This window comes from Epinephelus moara, chromosome 8, assembly GCF_006386435.1.
Source record: "Epinephelus moara isolate mb chromosome 8, YSFRI_EMoa_1.0, whole genome shotgun sequence".
Taxonomy (NCBI): Eukaryota; Metazoa; Chordata; class Actinopteri; order Perciformes; family Serranidae; genus Epinephelus; species Epinephelus moara.
Window position 1 is genome coordinate 22170876 of NC_065513.1, and position 24866 is coordinate 22195741.

At 42.8% G+C, this 24866-nt stretch overlaps 1 protein-coding gene across 4 annotated transcripts in view; it reads right to left on the minus strand.

Moving 5' to 3' along the window:
• Window positions 1-24866, minus strand: part of smtnb (smoothelin b) — a 63560-nt gene that overhangs the window by 34920 nt on the left and 3774 nt on the right. For all 4 annotated transcript variants that reach the window (XM_050050116.1, XM_050050115.1, XM_050050117.1 and 1 more), the window contains exons 2-5: window positions 6169-6326; window positions 3809-3887; window positions 3628-3706; window positions 1385-1464 (exon numbers count right to left, since the gene is read on the minus strand). In XM_050050116.1, coding sequence (XP_049906073.1) covers window positions 1385-1464; window positions 3628-3706; window positions 3809-3887; window positions 6169-6326 — 396 coding nt within the window. The remainder of the gene's footprint in view (window positions 1-1384; window positions 1465-3627; window positions 3707-3808; window positions 3888-6168; window positions 6327-24866) is intronic.

Genomic DNA, 24866 nt, shown 5'->3' on the forward strand with positions numbered 1-24866 from the left:
AAGGTAATTATTTTTCTTTAACCACGAGCTCTTAAGCAAAAGCCTTTCACAATGTTTTGTTTTATTGTTCACTGGTGCACTGAAATATACTCTGTTTCGTCAACATTGTTGTTGATGTGCTAACTGGCTAACTAGCCTTGAAACGCTCTTCTGGTTTCCCTTTTTGATTGATGATTATAGACTACTACTGTCTGCTGCTGTCACGCAGGCGCAGATCGTATGTGCTGGTTGGCCGTTGGCTCTGGTCTTTGCGGTGTGTGCATATGCAACTTTTTTGGCCAAGACACAGTGACATCAGGCACCTCAGCAGGAGGCCTTTGTCTGTGCTAGTTTTCTGAAGTCAGTTTGGTGCATTAGGGCCTTTACGTCACTGTGGCAGGCTTTAACAGAAACCACCAGAACTCTGATAAGGCCACTGATTGTATTTTTCCTTAAAAGCATAGATAGCTGTTCCTCCATTCTTCATCACTCAAAAGGCTTGAGTTACAACAACAGTGACCGCATACAGTAAGAATTAACTTTGTTTTCATCCACAGAAATTTCATCCACTGTAAACAGAGCATTTATCAAAAAAACAAAAAAACAAAAACTGATCAAACACAGCTGATAAGATAACATCTGGCTCCTGGCAGGCTCTCCCAAACAGTTAAGCCTCATGTCATGTCTTCAGATCCTGTTCACTGCAACTACCATATAATTCAATCAGTTATGCTCAAAAAGATAAAAGTTTAGTTCAACTCTGAAAACACAGTCTGTTATCATCCACCAGAGGGCTGGCCAGCTGAGAGGAGAGTGAAGTCTGGAGGTTTAGAGAGTGACTGAGGAGGGAGTCAGAAACATATGATGCTGGCCATCAGAACTACTTGATCAAATCAGATCAGATTAAATTTAAAGTCTTTAAGTTCTTTGAACCTCTCGTCTCTTCACTCTAAATTTTAAATATCAGCGTGCAACTGTCTCAAAGTGTTAAAGGCCGGACAGACAGACGTGCAAAATGACAGTGTCTGCGAGACAGCCCCTGTCAAAAACTATTTACTGCCTTCACTAAACACCAGCCTCAAAGTAAATTTTATCTTTCTGCTCATACTTGGCCAAACCTGAATGAGGATGTAAGAAACAAAAGCACATTCTTTGCTCCGTGGCAGCCAAAGCATGTGTTTTGTGTGTGTACGTGTGTGTGTGACTCAAGTCACAATGCTTCTTGTTGTTGTTTGCTGCATTCTTCATTGTGGCCGCAGAGAAACCTCAGTGGTCACTGTTGCCATGCAAACAAACTCCTCAAATTGGTCTGTGCTCGGGTTAATTTTTGCAAATGGAAGCTGACAGGAGTGAGTATTAGACTAGAGACAAGTTTTCCCATCAGCTGTAATGTCTATTTACTCACCCCGGTTCCCATGGTGCTCTGAGGCTCCACACTCTCAGGCTCCCCACAGCGACCCAGAGCTTTACCCCGCTCCACAGTCCCTAGAAACACAGGAGTGGTACGGTAATTAGAATGAAGTAAGCGACTCATTATCCCATCTGATGTCAAACATGTGGTCATTTGTGAAATTAGGAAAAGATCAAACACAGATGGGAGACAAGCTTAGGCGACAGAGGACAGGATTATTTGAGGTGTCCTGACATGGCCCCACAGGAGGAGGCTGCACCACAGAGTTTCAGAGTGACAGGGTCTTCACGCAGACCAGACAGCACTAAGGAATGACAGGAATCCACTATCTGATCCAGCATCATAGGTAGATCTGCCACAGTAACTATGGTGACCACAGATAGTCCGCTATCTCTCCCACCTGATTCCTGCATACACATTAACACTATGTATTCCTCCCCCAAAGTTCCCTTAAAAACAACTACAAGGTGGTCAATGAAAATGAAACTGGCAGCAATGGCCTTCACAGTAATTTTTTTACCTGTAATTTGAGCGCCCTCATCAGGCCAATCAGTGCTGTCATTTATTAACAGCCAGAATTTGAGGCCAAAACACATAATTTCTCTAAATGTCATCCAGATTGGAGTGGTGGTGTCCAGGATGTAACATCATACTTAAAATACTGAGTTACATTTTTTAAATTTTTTGGCTTACAGTGTCTTAATCTAATAAAGTCATGCCTTTAAGGACTGAAAGATGTGTGTTGCAAGTTTTCTCTCAATTAAAACATAATTACGGCCTCTAAAATTCTGATATTTTGACCTCTAAAGGAATACTTCACCCCCCAAATGATCATTTGTATATCAGTTACTAACCCAGTGATACGGTGAATTTCTTAAGAAAACGAAAAATCCAAAAAGAGGAAATTCTTGATAAATTCAAGTCATAGGGGTCCGTGGTTAAAGGCATTTGCACACTGAGTCTGTTTTTTTTTCGGATGTGTTTTTTACATATCATCCAAAAAGAATCATCACTCACAGAAACCTTGCACACTGATTCTGATGCGTTTTATTGTTCTATTTACTGTGAACATTTGCAATACGTGACAAAATGAAAAGACACATTTCCTCCTTTGCCTCTCTCCACTTGAGTATCTTGAGTCATCACTCCCTCCCTGTCTTTTCTTTGACACCGCAGCTGCGTGAAGAGGCGGATCTGTCCTCCCTTTCTGTCTCCACATTCTGTGTGCGGTCCACATCCTCCTCTTCATCATCATCCACCTGAATATTACTATCTGACCTGTTAAAAGTAGCTATCTGAGTTATGAGATGAGTCTGTGCGCCCCTGTTCCTCTGCCTTGTCACGGTTGTTACATTTACGCCGCCACATTTTCTTCACTGATTATAGGTCAAAAGTCTCTAAAGGCTTCTGACGGATACAGTTTCAGACTCAGTGTACAAATGTGATCGACACAATGTGAGGTCATAATTATTTCTAGACATGCAATAATTTCGGACGGAAAAACTGACTCAGTGTGCAAAGGCCTTTACACCAGCAAATCTATATCAATATATTAAAAACTCTCTCCCAACTTGCGCAACATAATCCAAGTTTCATTTATCCAGTCACATGCTCAGTACTTCCCAAACACATGCATCTTTGCTAAAACCTCAGCAAAAACAGTGCAGTGCAGCAGAAACACTACTGATACACATTCTCATGCATGGAAGAGTAAAGTTTCAGTGAAAACGCATTCATTCGGGAGGTACTGAGCATACGACTGGATAAATGAGACTTAGATTACACTGCACAAGTTGTGTGAGATGATGACAGATGTTTTGATCTAGTTTTGCTGTTGTTAAACGTAGAGGCCCTTTGACTTTAATTCATCAAGAATTTTCTCCTTTTTTGGATTCTTCATTCACCGTGGAGACGGTCAGCATAACACAAGATGAGTTACTGATATACAAATAATCATTTGGGGTTAGCAGTATTCCTTTAAGAATTAATAAATGTGTGTCGCAAGTTTTCTGTCATCCATAACATAATGATGGCTTTTCAAATTCTGACATTTAGACCTTTAACTATGTCTTTACAGCACCGTCTTCACACTTATCACTTTAAGTCACAACTATGCCAGAACACAGTGACAAAAATCATCATCCTTAATGTTTTGGTACAGTCACACAGCTGATGTCACATATGTGTTTTTCCAAGTTTCATGCGGTCTTATATTAAACAGACACAGCTGGACTCACCTTGCTGCTGTTCATCTCGGACTTGACGGATGGCTGCTCTGATCATCTTCCTCTCCTCATACTCACTGGCAGCACGGAGCTTCACACAAAAAAACACACACACACACACACATTTTCAGTGCACACAGGATAAGCATGCAGCGTAACCATATTTCATGATTTTTTGGCCGTTACTACTCACCATTTTCGTGAGCTCATCGATGTCCTGGATTGATTGCAGTTTTCGTGACAGCACGTCCAAGTTGTCGCTGGATTCAGACCTGAGAGAAAGAAAGAGAGAGAGAGAGAGAGAGAGAGAGAGAGAGAGAGAGAGAGAGAGAGAGACAGTGAAGTTAATATATAATGGTCATTATGACTGACCATCAACTTGTCCTCATGCAGCAAGAGACAAACTGGGAAATTACGGCATCTTGAAATACCCAAATACAAATTGAGGGCTTCGCTGACTTCACCCTGAGGCCTCTCTGTGCGTGTGAAAGGCAGCAGGAGACAATTCCAAGATAATTCATCAGAGAAATCGCTCCCAAATCGAGCGTGGAAAAAATGATACTCATAACAGATTTGACGGCAATGACACACAGTGCCTAAAAAAGGCAGCTCTCATCCTCCCCTCTTTTCAGCCTCCTTTTTCTCCATTCACTGCTCACTCTTATGTTGGTTTCTATTACTCATACGCTCCTCCAGTGCTCTCATTATCTTCGCCTCCTCCAGTCGTTGGTATTAAAGGATGTGTGGCACGTCGGAGTGGAATATTTCACATTCCACCACTGAGAGGCACGGGATAATGCAACTTTCAGACCGCTTCTGTGTGTGTGTGTGTGTGTGTGTGTGTGTGTGTGTGTGTGTGTGTGTGTGTGTCTTTCTAGGTATGCTTTCTCTAGCAGCGTCAGCAAGGCCTTATTATTGTAACCAAAGTCTTCTGAGAGCAGCAGTGAATGGAAATGATTAGGCCCGGCCACTGGTATTAATGGGATCCGGTGACAGAGAGAGAGAACGACAGCAGAAGGTTGAGTATTCGCTTCACATCCAATCGTGTTAAATCTTTGCTGTGCTCCAATCCAAGCATTAATTAATTAACACCTGTTACAAGGCTCAGTCCATCCTGACCTGCAGAGCTTATCTCATCCATACGGAGAATGAACTTAAGACCATCAAAGCTTTAAAGGTATACGACACAGGTTTTCCTAAAAACGCATACACTCATACAAAAGTAATGTCTCTAAATCTTCACTTATGACCCACTAGAAGTGTGTGGCGTATTTATCTGCAGAGACTCTGCCCTCTGCCTGTATATTCTTATTTTTTTATCATTTCGCTGCGTTCAGGATGTTTATGTGCGTGTAGCTTCCAGCCTAAACAGTGCACAGGTGAGGTGGGGACTTGGTGGCAACAAGATACCAGACGGTAAGCAGCATGCATCCAAGAGGAAGCTACAAAAATCTCACACATAGCACAGAAAAAACACAAATATAGCGAGGCAAAATGGCAAGCAGACAGAGCAAGTTCTAAAATGAGAGTGAATCTGAGGTTGGCTTTCACTTTCACTGGTGAGCACTGAAGAAGAGGATGAAGAGTGACACAGAGTTGGCCCGTTTTCTGTGAGACAGTCAGGTGCTGGGAAATTAATATACATAAACTCTTGAAGATCTACTCATTACTAAAAGTGTATGTCATATAAAAACTAAACTGATGGTCAAAGTTGTCACAGAAATTTAAGGTGAGTGGAGTGATTCATGTCATCACCTCATGCATTGAGTAACATTACAAGTAAACATTCCACCTTAAAAGTTGCCGGCGAATCTTGTTGGTAAAACCTGCTCGAAGTAAGTTTTGAAGGTTATATGTTGCAAATTGGAGCCAGAGCCAATCAGTTGTGATATGTTTGCCCAAGTTCATTAGAAAAAGCCTGTATTGATGACCAAAATTACATAAATCACCCCTAAAAATAGTTTAATATCTTTATCTAACAGTATTAGTAAAAGTAACATGAGGTTTGATGAGGACTTACAGTCCACTAAGCCTCTTTAAAATACAGATCACATTGTTTACAGTAACACCAAGATGATCTACCATGATAACTACAGCCTGTCTGTCCGGTTTCTCACCCAGCCAGCAAAAAACATGTTTATTGACAAAATGGCGAAGGTGGCATTAGAGCCAAGTTATCAGATTGTCCTCAGCTGAATGACAGGAGTTGGGATTGTGTTACTGAACTGGAAAAACACTTAGAAGGCTCTGAGTGAGACAAACACATGAGCAAAGAAAAACTCCTTCAGTCTGACTCTCATTTGAGGGAATGTGACATAAGGACACATTTTTTAAAGCGAAAGCATTTACTGTGAAATGTGCATGCACATTGGAAAACGGAAAATTTACTGTGGTTGCAGTTTTCTGACTTTTCCAGACTTTTCTTTTTTCCCCACTGGAGTTGAGGAATGCTGCATCTGGGTTTTGTTTTGTCAGCATCTCCAGTTCACCTGGACTGACGCAGTTTGTCATGAGGACAGGTCTCTGTGTGTGTATGTGTGTGTGTGGGCCCACCTGTGCTGGTTCTCCTTGTCTTCCTGCTGTTTGAGGCGTGTGGGTCGAAATCTCTTGCTGGCCAGAGCGGCCTCCATGTCCTCAATCTCCCTCCTCCTCAACTCCCGGATGGCTGAACGGATGAGGCGTCTCTCGTCCAGATCCACGGTTCCATCCAGCTGCACATAAAAAGACAAAAGAGAGCGTGAAGGCAAAAGCAAGTGTTAGAAGCACGCTAACACAGCAGGACACCACACATTTGTCTTGCAAAGAATATCCACTTGTCACTCATATATTTGCATCTATGAGCCAGTACCCTGCGGGAGCACGGTCAGAAAATGGCCACACAGTTATATAAGCATCCGCTGCTACAGCAAAGGGTCACAGGCTTGTTTTGAGTGTAAGTACAGGGCGGTGAATAAGCAGAACTGTAGGGCTCATAGCGTGGAGTCGTAGCTCAGTCACTGAGTTTTGCCCCCTGTAATTAACGCTGTCAAACAAGGACAATAATGTATTTGTTTACAAGAAGCGGCAGACTGTGAGCCAACTTGCCCTAACACACAGATGTCCAGCCAGAGTATCATAAAAAGTTTTATGATTTTTAGCCATGGTAGCAGCTTGGCTCTGGGGATAGCAATGTTGGTCTGTCGGCTGAAATATAACAACTGTTGGAGAGATTGCTGTGAAATTCAGTCATGTTCTCAAGCAGATGATCCCTACCAGGGCTCCTACAGCTTACGGCAAGATAGAGTTTTAAACTTTTTAAACTTTTATTGCCACTTGAAGTGAAATCTGACAAATTTTACAAAACGCAAAATTAAAAGGAAAAGACATGGACAGACATCAATTACTTAGAGAAGGGACAATTTTAGCCAAAAGTTTCTTTTAACATAAACATGACTTTTTTTGTCCCGAGGTGGAGACGAGGGTAGAACAGAACTGGGAAATACCTGATGTTTGCTGGCGAGTTTTCTTTGCAATTTTGTGTTTCTTACTCTACATGTGGGATTCCACTGCCTTGATTCCCATTGCACTGACTGAGTTTAAACTTATCCATAAAATACACCAAACATCGTATGCATTACCCTTTACAGGTTTCAGCCATGCTGTCAAATGTGGCCGATCTCCCAGCCAGAAACAAAATATGAGTGTTACTTGTGTTTGCTATCCTGATCATGCGAGAGGCATTTGGTAAATTATTTTTTAAAAATTAAATGTTATTGATTATGTTGAGATTTTAAAATGCAATATTGGGAAAAAAGATGAATAAAATCCCACTTCCGATGTCTTAGCATTTTTAAGACTTTTGAAAGACCGACTTAAGACATTTAAATATCAATTAAGGCCTTATTTTTAGATCTACAGATCTCTATAAGGATCTGAGGGTACCCTGCCTACTGGCTTTGTTCATCTCAAGACTGTTACTCTACCACACACAGCAGGTTGACATCTGTGGTTCATCGCAAAGTTAGCATTGTCACTGAGAGCATCTAAGTATGTGAGCTCAAAGTCATGCATTGCCTCAATTCAGCCTCACAGAGGCGCTAGCATGGCTGCATACTCAGCCTGACCAGAGTCACAGCTGCCAGATAATAAACATAGTACCATCAGGTGTGTGACATGCAGACAGTGTTTGACTAAACAGCCCTGGCTTAGTTTTAAATGTGTGTTAGGGAGTTACAGGGGCAGCAGGGCCGATGAGCAGCTTATCGATTGGTGATGACAAGTGATCTGACTTCACTAATGTGAAAGGACAGAACCACCTGAGCAAGGAGCGGAGGATGAAAAACAGGCACGCCAACAGCTGGTGCTCAGCTATAAGAAAGAAGTGCGTTCAGCTCTGCGGGTCGACCTATCACCCAGGTGTCTTCTTCTCTCGTTGTAATTCATCTTGGTTGAACAGTAGCCGGGCTGCAGGAGGCCCCGGGCACTCAGAAGTGGCTCATTTTAAACACTCACTGAGCCATTTCATCACTCCGAGTGGGTATTAGTTAAAGGGTTTATTTTTCAAGCAAAAGATGAGTAATTAAGGTGTGCGAGTGTGTGTATAAAAGCACGCCTGCAGACAGACGAGCCAGTCAGCGAGCTGGGTGCTTTCATGTTAGCGACAGCCGTGAGCATGGGAGGGTGGAGGGAGCCCTCTCCTGTCATATAAGAGACAGATCTCTCTTCTGGTCGACAGAGGGAACCTGTCAACACATGCAGAGATGAGCGGCTCCTGCTTCACTGGCAGGCCTTTCTGATACACTTCACACACAAACACACACTTTAAGGCTTCCTGCTGCACCAGTTAAAACCTGCAGAGTTGAGACACAAACCTTTGTATGCCAACTGGTTTCTACTAGAGGGAGCTGGATGTGGTTGTTAAGCTAAGCCCTGCACCCTGGTGGGTTGAAAGGGGGTTGATGCTGCTGGGCCTGGAGGAGGAGAAGGAAGAAGGGGGGGGGGGGGGTCTCATGAGAGATGAAGAGGCCAGTGGTTTTGAGGTCTCACTGTGGTTTGTTGAAATATGTGGCCCGAGCTGCACTAGCTCAGAGGGGCTCTCCTATATACTGTAATTTGTGGAAATCTAAAGTGCTGAGCTGGCTGAAAATAACGGGTAAGAGGAGAAAGTGCTCTGAAAAGTTCAGAAGAAAGCCCACAAGGAGGGGGGGTAAGGATAAGAGGGGAAAGTAAAGCGGCAACAGGGAGAAAGGATGACAAAGTGAAAAGGAGAAAAATGAGAGAGAAGCTGGACTCAGCTATGACTAAAAATGGGCAGATGAGAGCTGGGTGGGAAAGGGCCAGGCCTCGCACGGGTCATTCCTCACATTCCTGCTGACTCACTAGGAAAGAGATGGAAGTGAAATCTGACGATCATGAACTGGAGCTGGGTCCAGCCCAGCAGTGAGATGATACAATGACCGGGAGTGTCAGAGTTTTTGAGGAAATGAGAACGCGCTTGCTTATTTCTATTACTGCCCAGTGTCTCTCTCACATGACTACACACACACACACACACACACACACACTAACCAAACACTCCAGGGAGTACTCCGTTACCACACTGTCAAGCTTACTGCTGAATGAATGTCATGATATGATTATACAGCCGATACGCTGCCAAGTTTTAAGGGATGACTGATTTATTTATTCATTATTGAGATATAACAGAACAGCCTCAGGCCTGGGCCTCTAATCTAAAACAATAACTTCTCATCAGCATTTAAAAACAGACTGCATACTTTGGCCTTTTTCTGTGCGTATCAGTTTAAAGATAAAGCAAGATGAACACTGGAAAATGCTCGACAGACAAGGGCGACTCCTAAAGTCAGAGCATGTGACAGGCTGCAGAGCTATCAAAATCAGTTATAGTAATCTTTTTAAATACAAGCCTGAATCCTGATGTGAGGAAAAGAGATGAAAAACAATGCCTGCATGTAAATAGATAACCTTTATTTAATCAGGGGAAGCCAATTTGAAAGCAAAACTCTCCTTTGCAATGGTGTCCTGCAGATACACATCCAGCCCAATTTGATCTCGGATGGGCCGGACCATCCGCTCAATAACCTTTCAGTACCATCAGCTCCAATATTTTCCCTTTTTTTGTGTAAAGAGTTACAAGAATTCTGTAGACTTTCATCATTTTACAAAAAAGATTAATAGCCTGAGACATCTTAAGAAAATTAAGTGCAATTTCAACAGTATGTCTCAGTTTCTCCACATCCAGTCAGTCGACTACTCACTGTCATTACATGTGCATTTATCAACACATTTCCTGATACTGATTCTTTTGAACTGAAGCTGCTGACTTACAATATGTTGCACAATGTTCAATATCTTTAAATATGGTCACAGTAAGTATTCATTGTTATATCAGAGGACTGTATACTGGTCAGGGTGGAAAAGCCTCTGAAGCAGAATTTTACATGAAGTAGGCGACGCATTGTTTAACTTGCTCCTGAAACCTGGCACCTCTTAGTCTAGTCATCTAATGGGCCGGATTGGACCCTTTGGCAGGCCTGTTCTGGCCCATGGGTTGTATGTTTAACACCCCTGATGTAAAGCATCGCTTAATAGAAGCTTAAACTGTTGTGAGGTCTAAAATTTGTCCATTTTGAGGGAGTCTTGAAGATTATTCCATCAAAGAGGAGCATAATAGGTGAATGGAGTTTCCCCCTAGTTATGTATTCACATATGGGATCTCCAAGGTAATGCAGTCTTGTGAATGGTATCCCACATTTCTAAGTCTTAAAAGCAATGATAAATAAGCTCAGTAAGAATAGCTTTGTAAACTAAATAAAATACAGTGTTGTTCACTTCAAGTGGTAAATGATGGACGCCCTACCTCCTCACAGAGGATACAATGAAGGATCCCTAAACTGTGACCTTTAATAAACCTAAGAGCACCATACTAAACGCATCAAGGGGCTTGAGCATATGGGCAGAGCCATGCATATAAATTAAATTCATATAGTCATGTATTGTTGCCTGAACAATCTGCAACCTCCTACTAAAAGTGAGGCACTGCCTATTTCTGAAAAAGAAACCTATTTTAAGCTTCATCATGACTTTTACCTGCTCTAACGCAAGCAGGTTTAAACAGACCAATCACGGCACAGGTGGCTGCGTGTATCAGTTTGGATTGGTTGCAACATTTGTCAACTAAATTCAACTGGCTAATCCAGCTGGCACAAATCCAGCAGCTGTAACTGACTATTCCTTTAAGTTTGAAAAGAGGAAAAAAGAAAAACAAAAGCCGACCAATAACTTCCCTTCACAGGCGAGTAATGAGTGGGCGTAACCCAAGCAAATAAAACACACCTTAAACTTGGACGCCTGCCAAAGACAGCAGAGTGACCGTTAAAGCACCAGAGATGGAAACACACTCTCATGCAGAAACAGAGTCTGTTTGACTAAACCTTCACGTGACAGTGGTCAACTGTGTCAGTGGGAATAGAGAGGGGGGAAAATCAATGTATTTACACAGTGACAGCACCTTACACCACTGACTATCCCCACAGGCATTTTTTCAAACCAAGCGTCAGACCAACTGTCACCGTGGCTCCAAACAACAACAACTCTGTGACCCAGCAGAGAGCAGCCATTATACCCAGACAGAAGGCTTTTCTACTGCTAACAGACGTATGAGTCAGAAATAACACATAACAAATAGGTCAAGCAGAGAAATATGTTTTACTAAAAAATCTGCCATCATCGAGACGTCACTGAGCTGTCAGCACCTTTAATGACGGCAGGGAGGAAAGTCACGCTACAGTCTGGTCTACTGTACAAACTTGAGGACTCATCACCGGATCTGGAAGCTGCCGTCACAGTGGAGTCACCTGACTCAGACAGTGATACACAATATGAGGAAAAGGATGGAGGAGGTGACTGACAGGGTGAGGAAAGAAAGGAAAGTCATGTAGTAACTTTGAGGCAGTGCTCACAGATGTGTCTTCCCACCTCTTTTATACTCACTGACATAAACCACAAAATGATTACCTTATTTGGCAGGAGTCACACTGCGGTGAGCAGCGAGATACAGAAAAATATTTTAATGTTTCACAAGGGGGCCTGCTGTGGCTTGCACTGCACTATTGGTCGCTTTGAGTCACTTCCTGCAGAGCAGCAGCTTTCTATGGAGTCAAAAACCTCAAACCTATCCAAAGACATGCGCCTGAAGCAGCTTAATCAATCACAGTCAATTAGAGAGTTCATGGTTTAGCGGTAATCCCGACCAGCTGGTGACACACTCCTGAGGACAGCAACACCCTCTGAAACTCATCTGCTACACATGAAACCCATTTAAATGTGATTTTTAACTTTGTGAGGTTGGTTTTATTTATTGTGACACACATGGACCACAGCCTGAGAAGTGGTCAAACATGGCAACAACTCAAGGTTATACTGAGCTACTATTTAGTGGGTCTGCTATCCGTAGCACACGCTGGAACAGCCACCTGTGGGTGCAGCACTGAAATGGGATTACGGTAAATCTGAAGTGAAAAGAGTGAGACCACTCGGAAATTACTGTGCAAATAGAAAGAAAATGTACATGTTCAGATTTGTCTTGATTACACCCTTCTATTGAAACGTTTATCCATAGCAACTGAGACTTAGTTTAGATAGGTCTCTGTAAACTGGGTGTAACTCATACTGTATCTGCATCATTTGCTATTTGGATCTTTTCTGCTCATGTTGTTTAACTGTATTGTATGCTTAACATGTACAGTAAACTGAACTGTATGTCTTTTTACCCATGCCTATTAACATCTGGCAAAGGGAATGATGATGAAAACTGGCTTTTCAGCTAACTTGGGTGCATTTACATTTCTTTGAATGTGGATTAATGTACACAGTCTATTCTCAAATAAAACATACATTAAACTGGAGCATGTTAGTTTACATATTATTATATATGGGAAAACTATAGTACACACTTTTTTGGTGAAGAGGATGAGAGCCTGGTCAGGTTTGCAGTCATAATTTTGCTTTTAAAAGGTATACGATGCAAAACAATGTATTGACTCCAGGGCTGCCCCTGAAAGTTGTAGATTCGAATCATCAGTCGGAAACCCCTTAGTTGACTGAGATTCCTCAAGTTGAGTAGTCGTTTTTTGTTTTTTCTTTTGGTCAGTCAGTGTGCAGTGTACTTCTGGGGTCGTTTTGGTCCCCAGATTTAACTACGAAGTGAGCGCTTGTCGCTTTCATGCTGCTTTTTGAAAGAGGCAGCTGCAGACACAGACCCAGGGTAAGTCTGAGTAGGACGGAGGCAGCTGCCCGGAGGAGGAGAGGCTGAGACGATGTTAACTTCTGCCTTCTGCTGAGAAGTGGTGAATTTACAGCTCACAGCAACTTAAAACGATACAGTCTCTGGCCTGTGTTTGATATCTAGTGTTGGCAATTGCACATTTCTGATCCCTCGTTAGTGTAGTTCGCATGCATGAACTCAGAGGGCTTGTTTACATAGGGTTTGTTGAGGGTCACCCTGAACGTCCTGCCGAAACCTGTTCAAACTCTCAAACTCTATTTGGAAAAAAGGAACAAATAGTCGAATATTCGTAATGAACAGCCAAGTCTGGTTTGACTGAGTCAGGTACAGCCCTAAAAAACTCATTCAAAAGTAATCAATATCTGTCACTTATGATCCACGAGAAGTGTGTGGCGGTGTATTTATCTCTAGGCATTCTGCCCTCTGCCCGTATTTTCTTATATTCTTTTTATTTTGCTGTGTTAGGGATGTTGTCACAGCACTGAAAACAACACCAGCAAATTTTGCAAGGCGAAATGCCCAGCAGACAAAGCTCGTTCCAAAACCAGAGTAAATCTAGGGTTGGCTTTCACTTGCGCTGGCGAGCACTGAAGGAGAGGATGGGGATGAAGAGCAATGCAGAGTTGGCCTGTTTTCTGTTGGACAGGTAGGTGTCGGTGGTTTATTAGTTTGCCAAAGTATCGTAATTTCCAACACAACAATTGCAACCTTGCTACAATAGAAGCTTACAGCGTACAGGGAGGGAGGAGGGGCCAATTTTAAATGTTGTGTTTACAAACATTAACAGACAATTCCTGCATAGCATACCTTTAATGCTGTAATTTCAGACTGTGTAGAAAAATGTGAATATGCCACAAAGAAAGGTGCAGAAAAAGCTTTCATTTTGACGTTAATACTAAACCTCAGGTTTCAATTGCAACATGCAAATTTTTCAAATACTCAGCCCTTCCTACTGTGTGTCTCTCTAGTTGTGTTGTGTGCTGTGGTTTACAAAGGTCAGGTCAAACAGCACAGCCTGGTGTGTGGACAACAGCTACCTTCGCCCTCCCACACACACCCATCCGCCCAGCCCTGTCTGGGAGCACAGCGACCCCTCAGGCCGAGCCCTGACCTTTTGACTCCTGGTGCATGTGCTCCTCTCATCTGCTGTTTTTGTACTTAACACTTTCTACTTTGTGATCTATGACATGGCGAGCAAAGTCCCTGACATAAAGGAGTATGTATACTTTCTGCATGCGTGTGGGCCCACGTGCATGGGTATGACTGAGAGGTAGGGGGGGCACTGTGTGTGTTTGTGCATGAAACGAGGGCTACAGTAATAATTTCCAGAGCAGGCTGAAGGTTAGAGTGCAGCCAGGCAGCAGATCGGATCAGTGCTTTATACTTACTTGTGTCAGGCCCACAAGTGAGTTTGCCCTTATAAGGACAGACGGGACACTCCTGGTAGCAGAGCTCAAGTCGATTACCAGCTGCCACTGAGAAAGTCGGACTGCTGCAGACATTGAGACAGACGCAAATAAACAATCGAGAGAGACTGAAAGGGTGAGGAAGTTCAAAAATACTTTTATCACCCTGAAATCTCTTTATTGCCTCGCTTTTGGGGCAAAACTCCAATCTGGATCAGGTGGAAGCCTATAAATCATTTCTCGTTGCCTCAGGAAAACAATGCCTGCATACAGTAGGCCAGCACACCACACCCACTGAAAAATAGGAATATAATCAGGATACATGAGAGCCCTGCAAGGCATGGGACTCCTGGTTTCTTAGAAGAGGGAGTTTCAGTCACCTCTTGGCTGAAATATTAACAAAGAAACGAACCAGATTCAAGGCTAGACCTTGTTGTGCTACACTGAGCCCTCATTGTCTCGAAAACAGAGGAAGTACCTGTGAAGTATACAAGCAGGGGAGAGAAACCGATTACAGCACATGTGGCAATGCGCTCTTTGTGAGCGCAGCTACACGTGTGGTGAGGCTTAAACTTCATCAATAAGTGGATGGTAGGACAGAGGCCCACAGCAGACTGAAGAAAACAGTGTCCTCTTTACACTTGAGGTAGCAGGCATAAAGAACGGATGCATGGAGGAATGCATGTGGGTCAGAGGGGGGTACAGGGATCAGCTATGTTCTGTAATGACGCACTGAAGACAGATCTGAACTCACACGTGTTGCGCAGTCTTACATTAGTGCAGTGGACTCCACAAGCTGATGAATTAATAACACTTGATTGTGCACACGTGGTCGAAAAATCTGATCTAAACTGCAAAACGCTGACCTTTCAGCTCTGTGCAGGACCTCAAAGTCATTTCCAATCTTGCAGCACTTTTGCATATCTAACCATCTCATTATCGTCCACAGTAGAACATATTTCATTTGGGCTTTATCCGCCACCCCCGTGAGAAGTTTTGGCCCATTTCTGCTGTCTGGCTCCACACACACACACACACACACACTCTGTCCCCTCTGAATGTGTCTGCTTCAGAGCTGCAGTTCAGGTCACAGAGAGGGATCCAGGTCAGCTGCGGTCTGATCGGGACAACCATGCCCTACATTTGGGAGCTGGCGTCATCGAAAGGGTTTCATGTCAGCCAATGTGGACTAAAAAGCTTCCTCATTAGTCTGCTGTCAGAGATGCACAGAAAAACCTACGCAGCACATGAAGTGTGAACATGATCTGAGCAACCATTCACTTTGACATGTCTTTGTTTGCGGGCATTTCAGTCTGTGATCTTGGGTCAAATGTTGGATTTATCTGACACTGACTGCATTTATATTTCTACATAGCTCTTTTTATGTTTAATGAAAATAAATATTCCAAAAATATTTCCATTTACATGCAGTCATGCATGCGGTTAACGTGCCTTAACATGTTGCTTATCATGTTAAAATATAGAAAAGTGAAACAGCAGGAGCTGCTTGCGCCATTTTGCTTCTTTGCGTCAAGATAGGATTTTTGAAAAATTTTTCTCCAGTGCAAACACAGCCTGCCTCTTATCTTCCTTCAACCATCTTCTTGAAAAGGTCGGCGTAGCGACATTTGCGCATATTCAAAAACCTGTTGATACCCAGGTCTTTCATAATGTTTAAAAGTAGATGTGTTTCTCCATCCGACCATTAATGTGGGCTTTCTTTACCCCACAGTCTTGCAAACAGTTGGCTAATTGGTTTGTGAACAATGCACAGACCTGGCCGTAAATGGGCAAGAGGAAATGTGTCACAAACTGCTGTAAAAACTCCAGCTGAGACACAGAGTCTGAACGTGCTGTATAAAATGTCCAAAGAATTCTTCTAAAACCCGAAAAATATCAGCATATCCCACGTGTCTTAATCAAAACCAGCAGATTGTTATAGCAATTGGTGCACTGGTTCTTCAAATTGAGCTTTCTCCTACATCACACCAAAACTTATTTTTCTTCAAAAGCAGGATCTTTTTTTCACAGCTTCATTGTTCAGTGTTCTGATTCATCAAACCTAATCATAGGAAACCCACAGAGGAAGGGAGCTGTCCACAGATTGTGAGTACATCAGTGATCATAAGCAAAAGATCTGATACATGATGACAGAGTTCAGCAGGAGGATGCCTCCATAAATAAAGAGATAAGAAGGACGGCATTGAATCTTGCACTGCAGCCACCCTCATCCTGCAAGTGGATGATGAATCTTCTCCAAATATGGGACATCACCGGTCAAACCGAAGCCCTGAGTGACCAGCTCTTTTGGTTTAATTAGGAAAGAGCCGGGAGGTGAGAGGGGATGTCCCACAGGAGGAAACAGAGGGGGAGTTAAAGCACGCGGAGCACAAACTGTTTGTTCTAATAGATCCGCGAGAGCCAGCCATGCTGACTCTGAAGCTCCACAGCACCTACAACAACGGGAGCGAGTCGCACGCTGACAGACAGACAAAACCAAACAGACTTTAACAGATCAGCTGTTATTATCTCAAGAATGCCACAACATTAACAACATTGGGCTGGGAAGCAAAACATCAACATCCGCTGGACGATTTTGAGTAGATCTCAGGAAATGGCTCTTTCCTCAGGGAGTGAATATACAAAAGGCCAAAACCACAGAGTTTCTTCATTTCTCTCTGCCTCACTCTTTATCTCCCATCTCTTTCATCTGTTTTAGTTCCAATTTAAAAGGCACCATCTTTACTAAACTTGTGAAATGTGATACATGTGACCTTTTATTTCTGCCGGTGTAATTCACTATGTGACTTGGCAGAAAACCGAAAACATTTCTGATCCTGCAGAGTGCTGCATGCTGTTTCCTGTGCGCTATTTTCCCCTATAAAACACAGCCACACCTTTATTCCAATATAAATCCAAACAGTGAAGCCCTAATATGGCACCTTACAACTGAGAATTGGTGTTTGGGGCAAAGCAAATGGGTGCTGAACGTCAAAAGCATTTTAATAGCATCTCTGCAATTACGTGAGTCACAATGTTCTTTCCCCCTGAAAGAAACACAGTTCCTCATTTTACCTAAAGTGGCCATTAACCGAGTTTCAGGTTAAAGTGCCGTCATTTTCCACAAATTAAACACACAGAATCTTCAATTTGACCTTCAAACCCTCTTCATTTGATGAGCTGTTACAAAAAAAAAGTTAAAAAAAAAAAATGGTGGAAAAGTCTGTGTGTACTGGGACATTTTAGAGTCAGCACGCAGACCACTGACACAGCAGCCATGAAGAAGATTGTACACATCTGCTAAGTGTTTCTAAAACACCTGGACGACAGTCTAAACAGCAACTTGGGGTGTTTGTCACAAACAAACAAAAGCATTCGAACTCAAGCAGGGATTTCTCTGCAAAGAGACGCCTGGTGGTAGTAAAGGAGACCACCTTCAATCCCTTATCCAGACCTTTTCCATTTGGCATAATGATGATCCACACAGATGGTGCTCCGTGATAGAAACCCTCTCTGCTGGATCACTTAACACACAAACGAAAAATAGCAAAGCCTACAAGAACTGTCTCACCCCTTGGTTGACTCCCCCATTTATCAAGGCTGAATAGACTGTATTAATTCAGTGAGTCCATGCTGCACATATCATATGATTGGGGTCAGATTTCCACAGCAGACGGTGTCGCCTCCATCAAGCTGCAACTCTTTGGCCTCCCTCAGTAACCACAGGTTGGTTCTGCTGTTTCATCAATGCTCAATACATCATCATGGACTGTGTTTTGACTAAAATTTAAAGGTTTAGTGTGTAGGATTAAGTAGCATCTAGCGGTGAGGCTGTAGACCTGAAACTTCTCCCGTGCGCCAGGCATGTCGGAGAACTACAGTGGCAAACACAAAAACGGCCCTATGCAGAGCCAATTTTCAGTTTGTCCATTCCGAGCTACTGTAGAGCAACATGGCAGACTCCCTGGAAAAGGATCTGCTCCATATGTAGCTCATTCTAAGGTGACAAAAACACAAAGGTTCTTATTTTCAGGTAACTATCCAGGGATTGAATACTAAGATTGTGAGAAGGTACGAATAGCTGGGTGTTAACCTCACCAATAAATTGAACTGGTCAAACAACACGGACGTCGTATACAAAAAGGGCCAAAGCCTTTACTTGCTGAGGAGACTGAGGTCCTTTGGAGTGTGCAGGACACTGCTGAGGTCATTTTGAGACACAGTGGTTGCATCTGCCAGCTCTGTCTGACTTGTCTCTTGATTCCATAGAGGTGGTGGGTAAGAGGAATATGTTCGCCAAGCTGGCGTCAATCAAGCACATCACCTCTCACCTCCTGCATGAGACTGTGGGGGCCTTAACCAGCTCCTTCAGCAACAGACTACAGACACCCACAGTGCAAGAAAGAGCGCTACCACAGGTACTTCATTTAAACAGCAGACTTGTTAACAAGACAACATAACATCATGTAATACTGTTGTCACTGTTTCCATCACCAACCACCTACAACACTACAGCTAATTTGCACTATTTCAATCTTAATCTTCCATATTTCTTATTGTTTCTTCTCTTATCTTATAAAGTAATGAATGCATAGTTATGAATATTATATACCATTTCTGTCAATAGATGCCCCTAAATCCTACAAACTGGACCTTTAAAGGGACACTGTTGAGGTTTCGACCCCTAGGAGCGCTATGGAACAATATTTTTACCAACATGCCCCTTTTTGGTTTGTATCATGCACACCAACGCCAACAAATGTGGAGTGGGGCGATGCGCCTCACATCCTACCGCTGGTTTCACGCTGTTTCACTGATCAACAGTCAGAGATGGTAAAGTGCCAAAAAACAGATAGATGCACCAACAAAATCAATGAACTGTTGCGGATCATTTCCAATGTCAGAATAAAATCACAAGTTTTACTGGGGGTGTATCACAGGCATCATCACAATACCATATTATATCGATTCTTTGAACTATATAATATTTGCTGATATTACAAGTCTTCCACAGTATGATTTTGATTCAGTTTAATTTAGGGGCCTGCAATTTGAGATGATATCAGTAAATATTCTCTTTGTCTTTTTCTTGGCTGCTTGTCACTACCTGTGCGACGTTAGGCTGCTAGCACTGTGTAAATATGAACCGAATGAAGGAGTTGTGCTTGGGTGGAAATGGTGGAAATGGTGGTAATTTCAAAATAAAGGCATATCTTAAAGATGACAATGATCTTGATCGTTTGATGTAAGCTGGTTATAACACTCAGTCCGAGCTGACTTCAGCCAGTCTTTTTCTCGTCTTGATGTTCCAAGAAAATAAAACATGTTAACATCATTGTGAGTTTTTAGTCTTGGCTTGTGCACATAAGGACGTTCAATGTTTTGAACACTGTCAACAGCCAACAGGTGGGCTTTTTCCTGCAGACCAGGTAGACAGTAAACATCTAGGAGACTCCTGGGAGTCGCAAGAACATGAACGAGTCTCGGTTCTCTTTGACTGTGGAAAAGAAGGAACTGGTGGAGCTGTGGAGTGAAGAAGAGTGCCTCTTTGACGCGTCCTCCCTGTTGTACCACAATAAAGAGGAGAAGGAAAAAAGTGGACATCTAAAGACAAAGATTAGTCTTTTAAAAGTATTTTGTAAGTCCTCTGGTGTTTGGTAAGCATAAAGGGTGTTAGTACATTTGTTTTATATTCTACATCATAAAATATGACTTATGATATTTTCAGTGTATTCCCTCTCTACAGAACTGCATAATTCATGACAAGGAGCACAAACAGTCATAAATTTCTTACACATTGAAACACTCATACAGTCACAAACTGTCATCTCACACACTGTAAGAATGTAATCACATTACTGCGCTGACACGAGCCGAATCAACCTCTGTGAGATTTGTTTGTTATAGTGAGAATTAAACTGCCATATTACTCTTTCTTATGACTTTCATGATGACGAAAAGCACCTGGTATCCTGTTTATTAATGAAATACAGCTCTTTATATTTAAATGCCAGCTTATGTTTATACAGTATCATACATTTCAAAATGACAAAACAATACAAAGTATCCTGTTTAATAAAGAAATACAACACTGAACTCAGTTTCAACTTCAAACGTGGAGCAAATGTTTGCTCCACTTTCTCAGAATTACTGCTCCAGAGAAATAAACTACTTAAAGGCCACGGACCAAAAATAGAAGTTGGTGGAGTTGATATGAACATCTTCCCAAGTTCACCACTTTTCTTTTCTCATCCTCTCAGAGCCAAAAGAGGAAGGCTATTTATAGCAGTATTCACTAACAAGTTTCCTGTTTTATCAAACAAACAAGGGACTTTTTATCTCTCTGCTCCCTGGCCAAGTATTTGGATATTCATTGTCAGCGGCTCAAGTCTGCATGCTGTGACTAAACTGTTGCGATGGGCTGTCACTGCAACAGTGTAGATAACTCATGTCAGCAGAAGGAAAAACTGCCCCAAACTGTGAGCTGCTCACAGCCCCATTCTTCGTTACCACCTCGCTAACACTAGTGAAACTCTATCATAGGGGAAAGGCTCTGTGAGAATCTGGAGGGCGTAAATACCTGTGAGAATGATGACTGACTCAGCAGGAAGAAAACAGGTGTACACTGTGAACTCGGTGTTTGTAGTTTAAAGCCTGAGTGACTTTATTTTACACTCCAGGGGAGAAAAACACTTTCAGAAACTCCCACTGGGGTCAAAGGGAACAACGTTCACCAACTGGCAGCATAAACCCTGAGGAGCAGCAGGTGTTATCAATGGTCAGGAGCATAAAACACTTGAGACTCTTTTCTTGTTTTGTGCAGCAGGGAGTGCGGGGGCTGTATTCAAAGGAGGATCTGCTGCATGCAACAGCTTGTATCTGAAACACTCTGCAGACTCTTTGAAGACAGAAAAATGGTTTAATGATTGTAGACGAGGTTCAAGTTAAGTCTTGCAGTGTCGTGCTCCTGCAAAGGACTTTCTCTTGAAATTTCACTTTTAAAAAGGTGCAGTGTGGCAGATTTGGGGGGGATCTATTGCCAGAAATCAAATATAACATAATAAGTATATTATCTTTAGTGTATAATCACCTGAAAATATTTGGTCCACTTTAAACAAACTCTAGTCCGCTTCCACCGACAGTTAGGTTTGTTTGGAGTGGTGTGAACGCTCATTCGAACTCTGGACCAAACGAGTGAACCCTGATCTGCTTGAAAACTGGGGGTCTCGGTTCACTTGCAAGTGAACCCTGGTGCAATTTGCGTAGTGAGGAGGTGCAGGCGCTAATTGATATATGGTCAGAGGACTATATATCGCAGTTGCTGACTGCCGGCTGAAGGGGATGGATTTCCGTTTTCAGTCCTGGCCAATCAATGAGCCAGGTTTTCTTCTTCCTCATCCTTTTTCTCTTCCTGGTCAGTGGTTGTTTCGGGAAATACCGCCCCCAAACGACTGCGTGACATTGTCCATGTGGTTTGGTCCCCTTTGAAAACTACAGTGTGAAAGTGAACCGAACCAAATGAAGGTGTGAAATTTTTCAGCATTCCCTGCCCAATAGAATTGGGTCCCCCGGACTATCCTGGTGTGAATGTGCCCTTAAACTCATTGTTTTTTTTGTTACCTAAGAATGAGCTTTTTATATCTACATAGGAGCAGATCCTCATCTACGCAGTCCGATATGTTACACCACAATGTTTCTACAGTAGCCCAGAATGGACAAACCAAACTCTAGCTTTAGATAGGGCCATTTGCATTTTCACATCAGCTACTATAGTTAGCACCTCCCCTGCGATGAGACAAACAGCATCCGAAAAACATAGATTTTTAAAGTAAAACTGTGTTATCCAGCGTTTAAAGCGGTTTAAATCACCTGGTCCACTTGTGTTGGAGGAGAGGAGACCTCTGTGGATAATTCACCTCCCAGTAAAAATCTCCTGAATAATGAACGCTGTAGGAACCCTAACCAGGAGTTCACGCTTAGCACACAGAAGAAGCTTCAGCTTGTTGCAATCTGCCCTCCTCACCCCTAGATGCCACTAAACCCTACACACTGCTCCTTTTAAGGCCTGTTACAATTTCCCACAGCTCCAGATAATGTTTTCAAATGTTCTCTTTTATCTGACACACTGTCCAAAATCAAAACATACTGCTATCATGCATAATGAAGAAAAGCCTCCAATCTTCACATCTAAGAAGCCAAACACAACAAAGGTTGGACATTTTTTGGCCTGCAAGATGACAAAAGCACAGATTATCGTAATAATTAAAAATTATATTTTAAAACAAATACGACCCCTGATAATATTTGCTTCTAGCGTGACAACATGAAAAAGCTGCACATCTATCTGAAAATGTCCCAGACAACAGTTATATAATGCGGAGTAATTTTTCCGATTTATTCGTTCCTGATGATGAGGCTGACATTTTGGACCATGTCTCCGGGGGCTGAGGAGAACCTGGGACTTTGCTGAGAGCCCACAAGACAAACCCATTCTTCCTCTCCGACCGTAACCGTTGAGCCCTTGTCAATGCACAAAGGGTCCAGAGAGCCATAAAACGAAGGCCCAGGGGTCCCATATATCAACAAGGCCGGACCACAGAGTGAAACTGCCCTATTTTAAACATGTGCGAATGCTTCTTGCTCACCAGGGAGAAAGGACGGTCACATGGCTGGCAAGACAGGTTACAAATCATTATGTGAGACATTCTGCATGTGAAATCAGCCCAGCAGGCGCCACTGACGGAAATGTCTCCAACTGGAGACCACAAGCTGTTACACGCAATATTTCATGTGTATATTGACATTTCACTCATCTGGGAGCTTGTAGGATGTCACATTTTGACTTTTCCTGCATTCTTCCAGTGATGCAGCGCAGTTAAAGGGATTTCAGAGATAATTAGAAGGGAGATCCTGGAGTGGCTGACAGGTGCTTAAGTTGAACCTTATTCTTAGCTAAGTAGACGGGTGCACAGGTGCCACAACAACAGACAACAGTAGACATGGCTTGTCCAGCAGGTTTGTCACACGCACAAAGGAAACTATTGCCACATGGCAGATTCAGGGCTGCAACAACTGATAATCATCATCCTCCGAGCTACCAACAAGCTGATAAAATCTATTTTTAAGTGATAGTGGTTGGAGTAGTTTGGTTGGAAGGAGCTTTTCTCCAACTGGCCCTTTTTTGTCTTTTTGTGTCCACAGATCTTGAGTACCATTCAGACAGATGACCCGCAACAAACCCCCTCTCTAAAAGAAACTGGGACACCAACTGATTATTTTTGCGGATATTTAAATAATTGTGGTGGCCAGGAGAAAAGAAAAATGCTTTTCCTGGTTGCCATGGAGGGGATTAAATGAGCAATATACAAGGCAGCCAGGGCTTTGAATAGAAGAGTAGAGAAGGGATTAGTGGCGTTAGAGAGGCCGCCATATGACCTTCTGACTGTTTAGTTCATTAAGTGCAACACAGGCCTGGAGTTTGTGTTCGTTAACAGAAGCTCCTCCACCCGACTTTACTACCACTTTAATTACACCTCGGCATTTGAATGTCCATCATCTTTTACGAGAGTCCTGAAAAACTTAATTTACAAACTCCTCGACAATATAAAACGCCACAGAACAGGGTGTTAGATTTAATAAAACCTAAACACAACAAGGCTCCACTCAGGTGAAGCTGAGTTTAAACTCCATCGTACAATCTTCTCTGAGCTTAATCAGAGTTTGTTTCCTTTGAGTTCACTGTGGAAAACCCTGACACTTGAGTCACTGCAAACATCATCAGTGAAAATGTGGGATCTGGGTGACCTTATGGCTGGTGGTTACATGTGAGGGAGGGAAGCTGTGGGGAAGACGCTCAGCACATGAACACAGCCCTGAAGACGAGATCTAGCTCAGTCAGTAACGGGTTACACATCAGCGTCACATGAAGATAAACTCCATGAATTCCAATGTCTGCATGATGTGTGTTTTCTTCTGCTGCTGCAGCTCTCACAGACAATGGCAGCATTTTAAAGCAGCCTCTCACAGGAAACATGCCACACGGGAGAGTTCAGACAGCGCTTGATTTTTTATATTGATTTTATCAGAAATAAAATCTTACTGAGTGGAAATGAGTCCTCTGACACAGATATACCTGTAAATCTGAAGCTCTACTCTATTAAATATAAAACTACAACCAACACAGCAGCCTATTAGAAAAGTAAAGAGGCCCAGCAGCCTGAGATGTCCTCGATCTTTCCACTGCCAAACAGGGATGGAGCCAGATGTTGTAAACATTCAGGGATCAGCCCAAACCTAGGTGGGTCCGAGGGCATGCCCCCTGGGAGATTTGTTTCCCATTTACAGCAGCTATGTGCGCTTTTTTAAGCCATTTGAGGTAATAGCATGCCTAAATATTGGAACATCATCTAGGAAAAACATGATAGCTGACAAGGAAAAAAACGCTAAGGGCGTTTTTATATTAGGTACGATTAAGTCGTACCGTGCCTGAGTATGATTGCCGCCCCTCTCCACTCCCCTGCGGCTCAGTTTAAACATTAATTATGTTGTTCCATACCAAA